The sequence below is a fragment of the Ammospiza caudacuta genome, chromosome 17 (genome assembly GCF_027887145.1).
Source record: "Ammospiza caudacuta isolate bAmmCau1 chromosome 17, bAmmCau1.pri, whole genome shotgun sequence".
In the NCBI taxonomy this organism is placed as follows: domain Eukaryota; kingdom Metazoa; phylum Chordata; class Aves; order Passeriformes; family Passerellidae; genus Ammospiza; species Ammospiza caudacuta.
This window is the reverse complement of record NC_080609.1, coordinates 14,614,606-14,630,463: the sequence shown is the minus strand read 5'-3', so window position 1 is coordinate 14,630,463 and position 15,858 is coordinate 14,614,606. Positions and strand designations below refer to the sequence as shown.

At 52.7% G+C, this 15,858-nt stretch overlaps 1 protein-coding gene across 1 annotated transcript; it reads left to right on the top strand.

Annotated features, from left to right (window-relative positions):
- Positions 1-3,652: 3,652 nt before the first annotated feature.
- LOC131565076 (ATP-sensitive inward rectifier potassium channel 12) lies at positions 3,653-7,172 on the top strand. The gene has a single exon (XM_058815749.1). The coding sequence runs from the start codon at positions 3,676-3,678 to the stop codon at positions 4,963-4,965; it is 1,290 nt and encodes a 429-aa protein (XP_058671732.1). The 5' UTR covers positions 3,653-3,675; the 3' UTR covers positions 4,966-7,172.
- The last annotated feature ends 8,686 nt before the right edge of the window (positions 7,173-15,858 follow it).

Below are 15,858 nucleotides of genomic sequence, written 5' to 3'. Positions count from 1 at the left end.
TCCGCTCGGCGCTGGGAGCTGCGTTGCTGCAGTTCATGGCAGGAGTTGTTCCTCCCTGGTCAGCTCATTAGCTGGGGCTGTCCTGCCTCCCGAGCCGCGGGGAGCCGGGGCCGGGAGTTCCCGAAACTCGAATTATGAGCCTGGTTTGCTTCATAAACGTTAACGCTGTTTGCTCAGCCCGGGACGCCTGGCCCTGACCCCAGGGGATGGTCCCGGTCCCGCTCCTGCCCCGCACCCAGCGGGGTTTGCCGGAGCTGGAGCTGGGCTGGGATTAACGGGACTGTCAGGGAAGCTTTGATGTTGTTCCTGTGCGGGAAAATTGTGCTAGGCAGGTTTGTGGGACTCCTGGGAAGCAGAAAGGAAGGGAGATGTACCCCAGGATCACCTCTGGCAGCCCCTGGGGCAGTTCTGGCTGTGGGGGATGCCAGGCTGGTGCAGAGGATGCACTCCGGGGCCGGGGAGATGCTGAGTGACCACGGGGATGCTGTCCCCGCTGTTCCCCTGTCAGAGCCCGTCCAGCCACAGCTTTCGTGTGTTTGCATGAGCCCTCTCCCAGCCCGAGCCTCCCGCAGCGGCAGCGTGGGGCTCCAGCCTTCAAAATTAAACCAAACCAGAAACTCAGCTTTCAGCGAAGTCGAGAAAGTGTATTTCCAAACAAAACTGTGCTAAATAAAGGACGAGCCGCAGGCGGCCGCCTGCTCCGGCACATCCACTTTGCTGCCTTTATTTAGCTGCTTTATTTGTCTCCCCAGGCTGCCGGCCCGGGACAGGCGGGTCTGTCCCACCAGGAGCTCCGGGAAGGGCTCGGGAATGTGGGGTCCCAGATGGGAAAGGGGCTGTGCCACAGGAACGTCCCTGTACCCAAACCAGGGTCGGCTCCTGGGGTCTGTCCTGGCATCACCCCGCGGCAGAGGGGTCCCTGAAACTCTGTGTGACATGGGAAGGGAAAAGGGGAAAAGGAGAAAAGGGGAAAGGGGAAAAGGGAAAAAAGGAAAAGGAGAAAAAAGGAAAAAGGAAAAAAGGGAAAAGGAAAAAAGGAAAAAAGGAAAAAGGAAAAAAAAAAAGAAAAAAGGGAAAAGGAAAAAAGGAAAAAAGGAAAAAGGGGAAAAGGGAAAAAGGAAAAAAGGAAAAAAGGCAAAAAGGGAAAAGGGAAAAAAAAGGAAGGAAAGAAGGGAAAAGGAAAAAAAGGGAAAAGGGAAGAGGGAAAAAGGAAGGAAGGAAGGAAGGAAGGAAGGAAGGAAGGAAGGAAGGAAGGAAGGAAGGAAGGAAGGAAGGAAGGAAGGAAGGAAGGAAGGAAGGAAGGAAGGAAGGAAGGAAGGAAGGAAGGAAGGAAGGAAGGAAGGAAGGAAGGAAGGAAGGAAGGAAGGAAGGATAAAGGGGTGCAGGGATGGGTGCAGGGATTGGGACAAGGAGCCTGAGGGTCTCTGGAAGCCCCACCACAGGTGAGGGCAGCTCTGCTGCCTCTGCAGTCACCCGGGCACAGCTCCCCTGCCAGCACAGTTAATCCAGACCCCAGCTAATCCTCTCACAGGTCACTGGGGGCTCATTGCATTTTGTTCACTTCTCAAATGCATCTAGAATTAATTTAAAAAACACAACTCTAAATTCCTCTTGTGGCAAAAGCATTCCGTGTATTGTCCTGGGGCAAGACAGAGGGGTGACAGAGGAGCAGTTTTTTCTGGCCCAAAATGCTCAGATCCCATTTTAAAAAAAAGAGGAGAAACATTAATGGATGCAGCCAGGATGGATGGGAGGAAAACTCGGGGTGGGAGACCAGGTTGGTGCTGGCCTGACATATCAGCTCTGCAAGGCCACTTTGGTACTGTTTCAATTCCAGGGACTATAAGATTGTAAATATTTACTATTAATATTAACTGTTTGTGCCTATTTTACTCTCCCCTGTGGCTCCAAGGAGGGAGAGGCTCTCATTCAGTATGTGAGCAATCCCTTGGTCTGCTAAGATGCCAACAAACCACTGTGGCTCTCAAAAACTCAACTTTAGTTGATAAAAATGGTTGTACTTGGATTGCAGCAGGACAAAACGTGTTGTTTGGTATGAGGTGGTGGCACACATGGGTCTGTATCCAGCAGCTGGGAGGTTTGGCCAGGCTTTAGTGCTCCTGCTTGTGGTACAGTGCTTCTGGAGGGTTTCCTGATTCTCAGGCTGGATTTGGGGAGCATTTCAGTAAAAGGCAGTGCAGGGTATCATTGCAATGATGCAGCCCCAGGCAGGCTGTGCCTGGCAATGCTCCCTGGCACTGGCTGGCCCTGGACACTGTGTAATGGAAAGGGTGTGTTTGTCCCAGCGTGTCCCCGGGCACTGGAGCTGATTGCAGGAATCGAGCGCATCGATCGGGCCGGCGGATCCGGCACAGCCTGTCCAGCCCAGCGGCTTCTCTGTGCTTCAGGCACAGCTGGGCTCTCACAGGGGGCTGTCAGCTCTCACAGGGGGCTTTGCACCCGCTCCCCACCTCATGCTGGTGCTTTGTGCAGGTCTCACTACCAGAAAAGTGGTTCCATCCTCAGTGGCACGTCCCACGGCGCTAAATAATGGGGTGACCTGTGCCAGGGGGTCATGTGTGAAGAGTTCCTGTGGTGCCATCTCTTTGAGGTGCTTGGGATGTGCCACATGGCTTCTTCACAGTCCTGTCCACTCCCTGATGCAGCCCCATGAGGGGCTGGGGGGGGGTCCAGCAGCCTGGCAGAGTGGGTTCCCCCACCACGTGCTCATCTCCACCAGGCTTGGGCCACCTCTCCCATGTCCGTGTCACCTCTCTCCCAAGCAAAGCTGAGTGTAGGTCCTTGACCCTGCAGCTGAGCCTTCCAGAAGGGACCAAAACAGCTCCCCATTCCCCAGTGGCAGCTGTTCCTTCATGAGACTTGGCCAGCTAAACCCATCTGTGACCGTGGATGGCTCCATGTCCCAATGGACACGTTGGGAAAGTTGCTCCTCAGGACATCTGCCCTGAGCAAGTACCTTCTCCATCCAGATGCCCGTTGGCTGTGTCCTCTCCCATCCCCGGGCAGGGGGACAGAGGTTAAATCCACATCTCCCTGTGCTTTCCCTCGAGCCCAGCAGAACTGGTGCTCTGAGGTCGGCGCTGGGCTGGGCACCGATCCATCTGGCACGGGCAATGTGAACTGATGGAGCTGCTTCCAGGAGTACCTTTATTGGTATCTGTGTCCCACGGAGAACAGCTCGGCCTCTCTGCTTTCCTCTCTGGTGGCAGAGCTCGTGGGAAAAATGAAGTGGAGAAACTCTCCAGGTTTTTCATCTGCTGGAGATGTTGAGTGTCCCACAAATGCAGTAAGATTTGTTCACTCGCTTCGTATCATGAAAGAAGAAACTCTAACACCTTCTCCTTTCCTCGGTGTGTTTTTTAAGAGCAGCCTAGCCAAGGAAGGGAGAATTAGAGCAGTGCAGGAGGTTGTCACCCATCAGAACCATTGGCCAAGCAGCCCCTCGGGTCCCTGTGCCATGAGTGGTAACGGCCCTGTCTCTGTTTTCTCATTGCAGAGCCTCTCACAGGATCCACGTGGTGACGTGGCAGCCAAGACGTGGGAGTTTGGGACTTCTCTTCCACCGCAGCAGAATTTGGGGGGTGGGCAGGGGTGGGTTAGGGGGACACTGGGAGTCGCAAGACCCTTCACCTTCACTGTGGGCTTGGCTCAGGGATGACAACGGGCAGAGTCAACCCTTACAGCATTGTGTCCTCTGAGGAAGACGGGCTGAGGTTGACCACCATGCCAGGTATCAACGGCTTTGGCAATGGGAAAATCCACACCAGGAGGAAATGCAGGAACAGGTTTGTAAAGAAGAATGGTCAGTGCAACGTGGAGTTCACCAACATGGACGACAAGCCACAGAGGTACATTGCAGACATGTTCACCACGTGCGTTGACATCCGCTGGAGGTATATGCTCTTGCTCTTTTCCCTGGCATTTCTGGTGTCCTGGTTATTGTTTGGGCTGATTTTCTGGCTTATTGCACTCATTCATGGAGACCTAGAAAACCCGGGTGGAGACGATACTTTCAAGCCTTGCGTTCTGCAGGTCAATGGCTTTGTGGCTGCTTTTCTGTTCTCCATCGAGACCCAAACGACGATTGGGTACGGCTTCCGCTGCGTGACCGAGGAGTGTCCGCTCGCCGTCTTCATGGTGGTGGTTCAGTCCATCGTGGGCTGCATAATCGACTCTTTCATGATTGGTGCAATAATGGCAAAAATGGCCAGGCCCAAAAAACGGGCCCAGACATTACTTTTCAGCCATAATGCAGTAGTGGCGATGAGAGATGGAAAACTCTGCCTGATGTGGAGAGTTGGGAACCTACGGAAAAGCCACATAGTAGAAGCCCACGTACGAGCTCAGCTAATTAAGCCCAGGATCACAGAGGAAGGGGAGTACATCCCGCTCGACCAAATAGACATTGACGTCGGGTTTGATAAAGGCTTGGACCGTATTTTCTTGGTGTCTCCCATCACCATTCTCCACGAGATCAATGAGGACAGCCCCTTGTTCGGGATCAGCCGCCAGGACTTGGAGACAGATGACTTTGAGATTGTCGTCATCCTGGAGGGCATGGTAGAAGCCACAGCCATGACGACGCAAGCTCGGAGCTCCTACCTGGCCAGTGAGATACTGTGGGGCCACCGCTTTGAGCCCGTCTTGTTCGAGGAGAAAAACCAGTACAAAGTAGACTATTCCCACTTCCACAAAACCTATGAGGTCCCGTCCACGCCCCGCTGCAGCGCCAAGGACTTGGTGGAGAACAAATTCCTGCTGCCCAGCACCAACTCCTTCTGCTACGAGAACGAGCTGGCCTTCATGAGCCGCGACGAGGAAGAGGAAGACGACGACAGTCGGGGTCTGGAGGACCTCAGCCCTGACAACAGGCACGAGTTCGACAGGCTTCAAGCCACAATAGCGTTGGATCAGCGGTCGTACAGGAGGGAGTCAGAAATATGACTCTTGGTCCTTCCGTTGACTTTTCCAAGGGTATTTTTTTCCTCCTCTAATCTCTTCCCCTACAACCCGCTCAAATTATGCAGAACAATGCAAGTGCCATAGGAATGCTTGAGAAATTAGTATAGTTCATAGTTTTCAGTTTCATCGCAATAACCACTGAGCGGTCTGCAGAGGGGACGGTGGCAGGCCACGGCGCGTCCCCCGTGCCCAGCGCCCGCGGCAGGGCCCACGGCTCTGGGGGATGGATGGATGGACAGAGGGATGGATGGACAGAAGGAAGGATGAGGAGAGGAGGGTCCGTGGGGCGTGGGCAGGTGCTCGCCCCGCTCAGCCCCGTGGGGCTTTGCTCTCCCCACGGGGAAAATGCCAGTGTTTTCCAGGAGCTGAGCACTGCGAGATCCAAAAAGAGGAAATATCAGGAAACAAATCTTACTCTCTCTCTTTCTCTCTTTCTTTTCTTTTCCTTTTATTTTTTAACTGAGCGGCAACAACAAAACAATTGCTCCTTCGGCAGGCGGTCTGGTTCAGTTGCACAAGAACAACACTTGAAATAACATGCAACATTAATGTACTTCTTTTTAATTTGGGAAAAAATGGGGGAGGGAGGTGAGAGGGTTTTTAATATTTTCACCGCACCGTTTGGGAGACTGTTTACCAAAATAATAATAATAATTATTATTATTATAATTATAACAATAATAATAATATTAAATCTGAAAGAAGTCATTCAGTATTTTTTAAAAATGAACAAGAGAATGAAGAAGCCACCGGGGTCCTTTGAGGGGGTGACTTGTTTGGTAAACGCAAGAGCTAAAAGTTAAGATTGCATCCAATTTTGGGGTGTTTTTTTTGCCACTGGCATGACTTCATGTGCAGATGTAAGTGACTGTAGGTCTGTGACAGTGAAAGAAAGTAGTGGAATTGTTGACAAAGGAGGTAATAAGGATAAGCAGGACTGTGAGAGAAAAAAGCATTGTAAACATGGTAATTAGCCAATTTCTAGAAATGTTGGATTTTGGGGTGGAAATGGGGTCTGGAACTTCAGCTGCTGAAGTGTTGGGTCTCCCCCAACATCTCTGATGGGGAATTCATAAGGTTCACCATAACAGGGACATAACAGTTAAAAGCACAAAAATGAGAGTGGAGAGCTCTCAAGTTTGGGTATTTCCCCACTTTTCTGACCAATTTGGTATTTTTCTTCCTTGAAGAATATTTTCAAATATGAAAATCAATGGGAAAGTCATCTTGTTGGGCTGCATTTCTAGTCCTGGAGCTGTGTCCATGCCAGGCTGGGCCTTATGAATTCCCAACTCACCAGAGAGTGCTGCTTCAGAGCCAGATGTTCTCCCCAAAACTACAGATGCCAGTCGAGAAAATCACCCCATCTTGCGCTTCAGCCCATCCTTGTGTCCCAGCCTCAAGGTGGATTGTGCCTTAGAGATGCGAACTCATCCCGTGTCCCAGCCCTTCTCCACAGCCGCCATCCTGCATCCCCCCTCTTGCTCTGCAGCACCCTCATCCCATCATCCACCGCCTTTCAGGCTGGCCTTGGTGACAACTGCTTCAGCTTTGGCTCTGGCACAAGGCAGAGCACCCCATGCATGGGAAGGGTGCTTCCCCCTGCCCCTGCCCTGCTCCCACAGAGGGAAGGGGTCAGGCAGGTGCAGGTTGTGGGTCCCTTCATCTGGCTCTGCTGCTCGTTGGTGCTCTGGGAGCCAAACTCTGGCTCCGTGCTCCCTGTGGCCATGGGAAAGGCTTTGTACCCTCACGGGCATCCCTCATCTGACCCTGGGCATGGAGCCCTTGGGGAGGGGGCTCAGCAGAGGGGTCCTCCACAGCATTTTGGCTGGGATGGGTTCCCGGTGCTTTTCCCCCCACAGCCCAAACCAGGGAAGCCAAGTCTTGGGGTCAGGACTTGCTGTGGTGTGGCAGAAACAGGATTTGTCCTGTGTCCCCATCCCCATCTTTTCCTTGCCAAGGGCTCTGGGGAACAGCTGCCCTGAGTGTCCCTGTGCCACCAAGCACCATGGTGGGGACCAGGACATCATCCCTGCAGAGCTTCTGCCCGCCAGTGTCTGTCACCATCACCCCACACTGCTGCTCTGGTTTTGGCTTCCTCTAAAAACCACTGGGAGAAAACCTTCTCCAGAGGCAGCACTGGGAGTCAGCTCTTCCAGCACTGAGTGCCCCAAATGTGTTGTCCTCACAAGTGGGGACACGTAGGGATGTGCCATTGAGCTCCAGCCATGACATTTATGTTTCTAAGGCAGCGAAGGTGGATGCCATCCCATCTCCAATCCCTTTGCTCCTGGGGGGATGCTTTTACCCCCTGCTTTTTGCACCACAGCATCTGGGGGGTGGGAAGGATGGATGGGGGTGGGGGGCAGAGAGATTTTGTGTGAGCACTACTTATTTATTTTTTTAAAACAAATGCTTTTAAGTGGTTTTAGGTTCTTTTGAATAAATAATAATTATTAAAAAAAAATAAAAGGTGCACATCTTGCTGCTGTAGAGTTCTCAGAGGGTTAACTTCTTTATAAATATATATATATATATATATATCACAGTAAATATTTGTATAAAAACAAAAGAGAAATAGAGATGTCTTTAAGTAAATTATTGCTTTTAAACAAACTTCTATGATTGTACAGTGTTACCTGGGAGAATAGAATAATATATAAAGATGTATTTTTAAACTGCTGTGTAGGAGGAGGATGTGAACTGGGACAGGGAGAGCCTGTGGCTGGCACAGTGAGGGGATTTTGGACCTTCCCTGGCTCCTGTTCACACACCCCCTGCCCCAAGCCCTAGTGAGGGTCTAGCTCTGGTGAGATGTCCTATATCTACTGTATAGTCCTTGTCCTGACCATGGACCATGCCGGTACATAGTGTATAAATATTATTTTTGCTTACCTGTGAGAGCTCAGAGCTACTGGTCTTTTCTCCTACCACCAGGGAGCATCGGGAAGGCTGCCCAGCCATAGCTTAAATCCCTTCAATTGGCAAAGAAAGGGGTAAAATTTAAAAATTAAACAAAAAAAGGGGGGAAAAGCCCAAGTTCAGCCCTTGCGTTTCCTTAGGGGGCTGGGAAGGCACGGGGATGCTTTGGGTGTGCGGGTTTTTGTGGAGGGGAATCCCTGTGGGAAGGGGCTTGGAGAGGAGCAAGGTGAAATGTGCCCGCCACCATAAAGAGCCGCCGGCCATTTCCTGCAGCCAGCTCCATCCCCAGAGCTCACTCCGGTGTTACACCCGATCCTTGGGAAGGAGGGAGCCGCTGATCCCTTGGCCAGCATCCCGCAGGGATTGCCCGGGGCCGGGGCTCCCCAAGCGGGGGTCGGGGCTGCACCTGCTCCGGTTTGGCCTCACCCTGAACAATCCCCGGTGAGGGCAGCAAGCAGCAGCATCCCCACACCCCAAATCCACCTCTGGGGAGAGCATCCTGTGCCCTGGGGGCTCCTCACCAGGCCGGGAGGGCCGGGGGCCATCGGGACGAGCCTTAGCTTCTCATCACCGAGTTTAGTGCACTTTGTCTTTCAGGGCTGGGACAATCACTTAGCGCTCAACCTGTCGCGATTCGGTGCCTGCTTGACCTTCAAACCTTTTGTAGGAGATGATTTCAGAGCCACCTTTTCTATCTTTAATAAGGCAGAACAAATACGTTTATTTTTAAACCCTCCCGCTCTTCCCTTTCCTCTCGTGCTGACAACCAAAAGAGCCCCCTCTGTGTGTGTGTGTGTGTGTGTGTGTGTGTGTGTGTGTGTCCCTTCTCATTTATTGCACACAGAAACGAGCGTGTGGCAGCTGTGGCTGTGTCCAGCACTCCGGCCACATCCTGCTCTCCCACCCCCCAATTCAGGAATGCTGCCACGGGGGGGTTGGCACAGGAGCAGGGACAGGACGTGGGACAGCGCCCAGCCCGATGCCACCCATCCCTTCACCCGCCAGCTGTGCACATCTGTCCTGCTGCCCATCCCAGGGCACCTTGTCCCCTCCATCTCCCCCCCAAACACACCCCAGTGCTCCCCCAGGCTTGGCCCCATTTGGGGTGGAGGCCTGGCACCAGTTCACAGGGCAGGTTGGCAACTGGGAGCACTGGTTTCCCAGGGGTGAAATGCTGAGTCTGTTCGCTGGGGCAGTGGTGGTAGAGAAGCTGAGGGATGCAATGAAGTATCTGTACCTTTTCCACCTCCGGTGTTTCTCTGTCTCATTGCACATATATTTGAGATATATGTGACAATGTATATATATATTTGTAAAATGTATTTCAGATGACAAAACTGGCCAATTTTATGTTATTTTAAATATATTATATATATTATATATAAGAGTCTCCAAAAGATATAAATAGACTAGAGAAAATAATATAAATATGTAATAAATGTATTTTGATCTATTTAAAATATCTCGCGTCATGCTGTATATTTTAAAGATCATAGTGAAGTGTCTGCCTGTAGCCAACTTCCAACGTGTTTCCAAGTCTGTCAGTTGTCACACACACAGGATATGTGGAGCAAACTTTGAGCAAGACTGGGGCCAGCACAACAAAGAGAGATTATTTTTAAGAGCCTTTTAGCAAATATCCATCCTGCTGCCTCTAGGCAAGAGCAGAAAACACACATTTGAATTTTTCTTGGGAGGATAATTTTCTTCCCTGCTGCAGGAATGCTCAGAATTGGGGGGGCTCTGCAGAGCCCCTCCCTGGGTACCACTTGCTCCAGTGGCTCTGCCCACAGGAACAGAGTGCAGCCATGCAGGGAGCCCGGAGATGGGAAAATGTGTCAGGCAGAACGAGCCAAATCATCCAAAACCGACCCAACAAATCTTCCCAGAGCGACCTTGGTCCCCTTGGGCTCGGAGGATGTGTTTCCTACGGCACTGCCTCCTGTGGGGACCTCAGGGGACATCGCACCGTGACCAAGTGACAGTTTGAATGGCTTTAATGGTCACGGCTGGAGGAGAGCGGAGACAGTGTGAGATGCTATTTACAGAGAGGTTAATGGCCTGCTGGACACACAGCCCCTGGATTTGCCAGCCTGGATTTTCCTCCTGGCTTTCACACCTGGCTGCCACAGGGAACGGGGCTCGTGTGCTGAGATAACCTGGGGAAATTATCCATCATCATTCCTCAGGCTGGGCAGGGGCTGAATCCAGTTCAGGTGACCTCTGGCTGATCATTTCCACCCACCAGTGATGGTCTGCTGGGTCCCATCAGCTCCATCCCTTTCACCAAAAGGAATTTTTTTACTCATTTAAAATTAAAAATCCCCGCCAGCCACTCACTCTAATCATCACAGGGGGGGCTGGGGCTAAGCAAGATTTAAGAGCAAAGCCCGTTTAATTTAGCAAAGGGGGAGACTGAGAGGTGAGTTGATTACAGCATTTGTCACGGGGAGGATACACTGGTACAAAGAGGTAACTCAATCTAGCAGGGAGAGCCATAACAACCACCTCTTCCTGGAAGCTGGAGCCAGACAAATCTATCTTGGAAATAAGGAGCGATCTTTTAATAATGATTAGCTATTAGAACAAGCCACCAATCTCTGTCTCTTAATGCCTTTAAATCTGGACCAGATGCTTTTCTGGAAGCTTTTCTCTTGCTGAGGAGAGGAGCGGGGGGTTCTTGGGGATGCTAATGGCCTGTTAGAGGCAGGGAGGAGAGGAGATGGGAAAAACTCTACTCCAAACCACGGGCTGGATCTCGGCAAGGAAAATGCCAGGGAGGAGGTGGGGGATGCTCTGGCAGCATCTCCTGGGGACACGCACAGGCCCGTGCAGCAGCTTCCCACGGCTCCTCCCGTGCTGCTGGGGTTTGCTGTGCCATGAGGCAGTGACTCCTCACACAGCATTGACTCCTCACACAGCATTGACTCCTCACACAGCATTGACTCCTCACAGAGCACAGACTCCTCACACAGCACAAACTCCTCACACAGCATTGACTCCTCACACAGCACAGACTCCTCACACACCAGACTCCTCACACAGCACAGACTCCTCACACAGCATTGACTCCTCACACAGCATTGACTCCTCACACAGCACAGACTCCTCTCAGAGCACAGACTCCTCACAGAGCATTGACTCCTCTCAAAGCAGAGACTCCTCACAGAGCACAGACTCCTCACACAGAATTGACTCCTCACACAGCACAGACTCCTCACACAGCACTGACTCCTCACACAGCATTGACTCCTCACACAGCATTGACTCCTCTCAAAGCAGAGACTCCTCACACAGCACAGACTCCTCACACAGCACACACTCCTCACACACCAGACTCCTCAAACAGTTTTTACTCCTCACACAGCACTGACTCCTCACACAGCATTTGCACTACAAACCCCAGCGCTTCATTTGTGGAAGCATTTAATGATTCAGGAGCCGGCAGCTCCCTGGGGACAGCTCCCACTGCCTCCAGAGTTCCTCCCTCGGTGGCTGCTGCTTGTACAGAATTCCCCAGGGAGCTGAGCTGATGCCGGCACCACGGGAAATGTGCTGCCAGGGTGTTTGGTCCTTGCTTTACTCCCAGTCCAACCATCCTCATCTTTGAGAGCTGAGCTGAGGGTGGGAGCAGCAGGGATGGGAAGGAGTGGGTGCCTCTGAGGGGAATGACCTTGCTTACACCTCACAGGTCTGGCTGGGGAGTTTTCAGCAGGGATGGGCACCAGGGTAATGAGTCTGGGGCTGCTTCTTAGCTGGCAACATCCACTTCTAATATTCAAGATGTCTTTAAGGGCTAAAACCCTCTCTGAACTCAGCATTGCACCAGCCCTCACTGACTGCCCTCCTGCCTCTTTCCCTTCAGATTCAGGAGATCAGAACATCTCTCTTTGCCTTTGCAGAGGTTTTTGGCCTCGCAAAAAGCAGAGTGTGTTTTCACCAGCTTGGATAGGTTTGGCTCAAACCCACTGGAATCTGGTTTACCCAGTCTGTCATCAAGAGGCAGAGAGTGGGCAGAGGGGCTGGGAACTCTGCATTCCCACCAGGACCTCACCTCAGAGGGATGAAGGCAAGGAACTTTGCCCTGGCCCCACTGGAGATGCTGCTTCTCCATCCATCCTGGCTGCTCCAAGAGGCTCAGGCCCTTCAGACCCCTCAGATCTGTTCCCTTGCCCCAGGAGCTGCCCCAGTGCCATTCCAGTTCGGGTACCTCGGATACCCAGGGATGCTGGGTTGTCTCTGGGGGTAACCATAGTAACGGAGCAGCATCTCTGCTCTCCTGCTGGCAATTTGCTTTTTCATCCTACATTAAGGTGGACCCTCTCCAAGGCCTTTCTGCCCCTCCATAAAGGCAATGCCAAGAGCTCTGCCAGCGGGGCCAGCTCTTCCTCTCCATCCCACACCAGGTTTCACCCCACCAAAAGCAGGATCCAGCCAGAGAAGCAGCCTCCAGCATCCTGCAGGGAGTCCAGGAAGGCAGCAGCTGGAGTTTCTCCTTAACACAGATTTTTAATTGTGAGTGGGACAAAATTAGGGGTTTCCTTACACTTGTTGTTAACAGGTCACTGTCAAGGTTAAAAACCTCAAATACTTTAATTTTTTTTTAATTGTAAAATGCCTCTACTAGCAATAACACTCCCGCTTATTAATATGGATTGGCTTTTTTCAGCGCAGAATGTAATTATCACCCGCTAAGTACTTTGTTCACCTTTCACATTTCTCCTCGCTCGGGGAAGGCAAACACATGAGTCAGCGTCCCTTTTTCTGTCACTTTTAGGCAGTTTTTTTATGACAAGCCATTGTGAATCAGCACAACACTGCAAAGTTCAGGTCACAAACGCTCCCGAGGTGCTGCTCACAGGGAAATTCGGTGATTTTTACGAAGGAGGTGAAGGACATCTCCTGTGTTGACCCTGGGCTTTAGTGGGAAACCACAAATTAATAAATTTGGAATCAAACTGGGCTCGGTGATGCTGATTTGAGGGGAGAAGTGAGGAGGGTTTCCCGTGGGATATCAGCATGGGGAGGATGCGCTCAGGCTGACAGATCAGCATCCCTTCCCCAGCCAGCCGACACTCCCTCTCCTCTTCCCCTGCAGCTGGCACGTTTATTTTGGAAACACCTCATTAGGATGTAATTAATCCTTCCTCCCTTTGCCTGACGACCCCCAGCATCCCCCCCGTCCCCCAGGCCGGGGCTGTGCCCGCACTCCGGGGTGGCACCGGCGGGGCGACGGCCCCCAAATGGCGTTGCCCGTGGGTCGGTGCCCGCCTCGGGGCTTTGCTGTCCGCTCGGGTTCGCGGCTGACTCAGCCCCAGATGGTTCCGCAGCGCTTGCATAACGCGTGTTGTGGCGGGGGCCGGGACGCGGAGCGCGGCGAGGAGGTGGGCGCGGGGGCGAGGGAGGGAACAGAGCTAAAGATAAGCCTGGCAGCATTGGCAGAGCTGTGCCAGGCCCCGCGGGAGCCGCCGGGGGAAAGGCGGCCGGGATCGGGCACCGGGATCGCAGCCGGGCCCCGTCCCCATCCCCGCGGGCACCGCCCGAGCCAGGGTCGCCTCCCTCTGCCTCTCGCGAACACACCCAAAATCACCCCTGATGCTTCACAACAGGTTTATTTCCCCCTGGTGTTTCGTGATCCAGGGCTGAAGCAAGCTGGGTAAAGATTTCCCAGATTTCGTCCCCATCCTTCCTTCCCTCCCTCTCCTCTGCTTCACCCTTGACTGCTGACCAGCACTGGAGCTCACAATGAGAGCAGAGAACTGATGATATTTCTCTAGAAGGGATGTTTTGGGGTGACCTTTGACCTCTGTAGAAGTCTTCCTCTTTATCTCAGTTTACAGTTCCGATGTGCACACAAAGATGAACCTTGTTTTAGGGGAGTTTCATTTTCATGCTGAATAAAAACCATTCTAATACACAGAATGTTCTGGGTGTGAAGGCTCTTCTCAGGTGGGGCAGCTGTGGGGTTTGGAGCAGGTAATTCATTACCTGAGACACTTCTGCATGTCTTTTATTATTTATACATGGATTTGTCTGGAGCTACCCCAACAGGAGCTTTCCCCAGCCCCATTGATTTCATTCCCAAATCCCTTTTTTCCCAAACCCGTGGCTACAAAGCAACCCCAGGTGCTGCTTGGGGGTCCTGGAGAGAGGCAGGAATCCCTTGGAGGGATTCCTGGGTGGCTGAGGGTTCCTGCTGCAGGAGGGATGGAGAAGGCCCCTGGCCGTGTCCTGGATGTCACCTCTGAGCACCCCACACTGACACCAGGTGTGGGGGTGACAGCAGGAACAGGCTCTGTCAGGAGAAGCAGCACTGATGCTGGCAGGAAGTCCCCAGCTCCTGATAATTAGGAGAAAAACTAAATAAATCCCTCTGCAAAAGACAATGTGCAGGGAGAAGCTCAGGCCTGGGCTGCTGCCAGCCCTGGATTTGCAGAGCTGCCCACGCAGGACGGGAGCAGAGATGGGGATTGTCCCCCCAAGGTCAGGGGGACAGGGGTGGCATTGGTGGCTCCAGCCCAGGCTCTGGGTGCCCCCCTCACATGCAGGGTCCCTCCCAGGGCAGGGCTCCATCCCAGATCCCCAGAACAGAGAGCTGCACTGGATTTATGGCAGCAGGAATCTGGGGATTACGCCGCCAGGGTCTGACCAGCCAAAAATTGTTAAAAATCAGAATATCCGTAGCTCAAATCCAGCTTAAAAGTCAAACCAATCATCCAAACCATCTGCCTCACCATTGAAGATAATACTACTTTTATTGTTTCCATAAGCTGCTAAGCAGCTTTTCAGCAGGAAAAACCCTCTCTGCTGGGACATTTGTGGCCGTGGGACAGCACGGGGGCCTGCCTGGTGGCAGCCAGGTCCTGCTGGGATGGGGATGCAGGGGAGGACGTGGGGATGCAGGGCAGGGATGGTGCTGGGGGTTAAATTCTCTGTGCCATGGTGCAGATACCCACTGCTGAAATCCACCCATGGAGGAGGGCTGACACTGCCAGCTCTCCTCCAAGACATCCTAAAATTTTCTGGAGGTTCTGGCAGCTGAGGGTGGTGAGTGGCAGCCTGTAATGGGAGCTGCCCGTGCTGCTGCCCACCTGACCTTCTCCCAGGGGTATTATTAGCCCATCAGGAGCAGCCAGCAGCTCTCCATCTGCAGGTCCTCCCTGGCTGTGGGTCAGAGAGGGGAGCTGGGCACGATCCTCCCTGTTACCCTGGGGAGATTTGGGTTGGAAGGGGCCTTAGAGATCATCTCATTCCAGCCCCCTGCCATGGGCAGGGACACCTCCCACTGGACCAGCCCCATCCAGCCTGGCCTTGGACACTGCCTGGGCAGCCACAGCTTCTCTGGGCAACCTCTGCCAGGGCCTCATAGCCAAGAATTTCCTCCCAATACCCCAGCTAACCCTGCCCATTGTTAGTTTGAAGCCATTTGCCCTTGTCCTGTCACTCCATGCCCAAAGTTCCTCTCAGGCTCTCTTGTAGACCACCACACTGAGGGCTTCCAGCCACTCTCCAAAATCTGCTCACCAATTCGTGGAAGATGTCCGTGCACAGCACAGAGATCAGAGTGTCCTGTCTCTCCTAAACCCTCCCTGTTTCATCCCTTGAAATGGCTGCTGTGCAGTTCACCCTCTCCCAAGACCTCACTCTGCAGCCCCTGAGGTGAGCTGAGGTTTCTATTCCCACCTACAGCTTCCCTGGGCAACAAAAGCATCCCCTGTCCTGTCCTCATCTGACACCCTGACAGACAGACAGACAGACAGACACCCCCTTCACCCTGGATTTCCAAACAGGGCCTGTACAAGGAGTAAAAGGCCAGGCTGGATGGAGCTGGGAGCAGCCTGGCCCAGTGGAACAGGGGGTTGGGACACTCACTGCTGTCTGTGGGTCTGCACTGCTGCAGGGAGAGCACAAGAACTCGTTAATGAAATCACCCTGGAGCTGCTGACAGTGCAC

Bases quoted from the DNA above. Each gene is read 5' to 3' on its own strand.
- LOC131565076 (XM_058815749.1), top strand. From the start codon at position 3,676: ATGACAACGGGCAGAGTCAACCCTTACAGCATTGTGTCCTCTGAGGAA.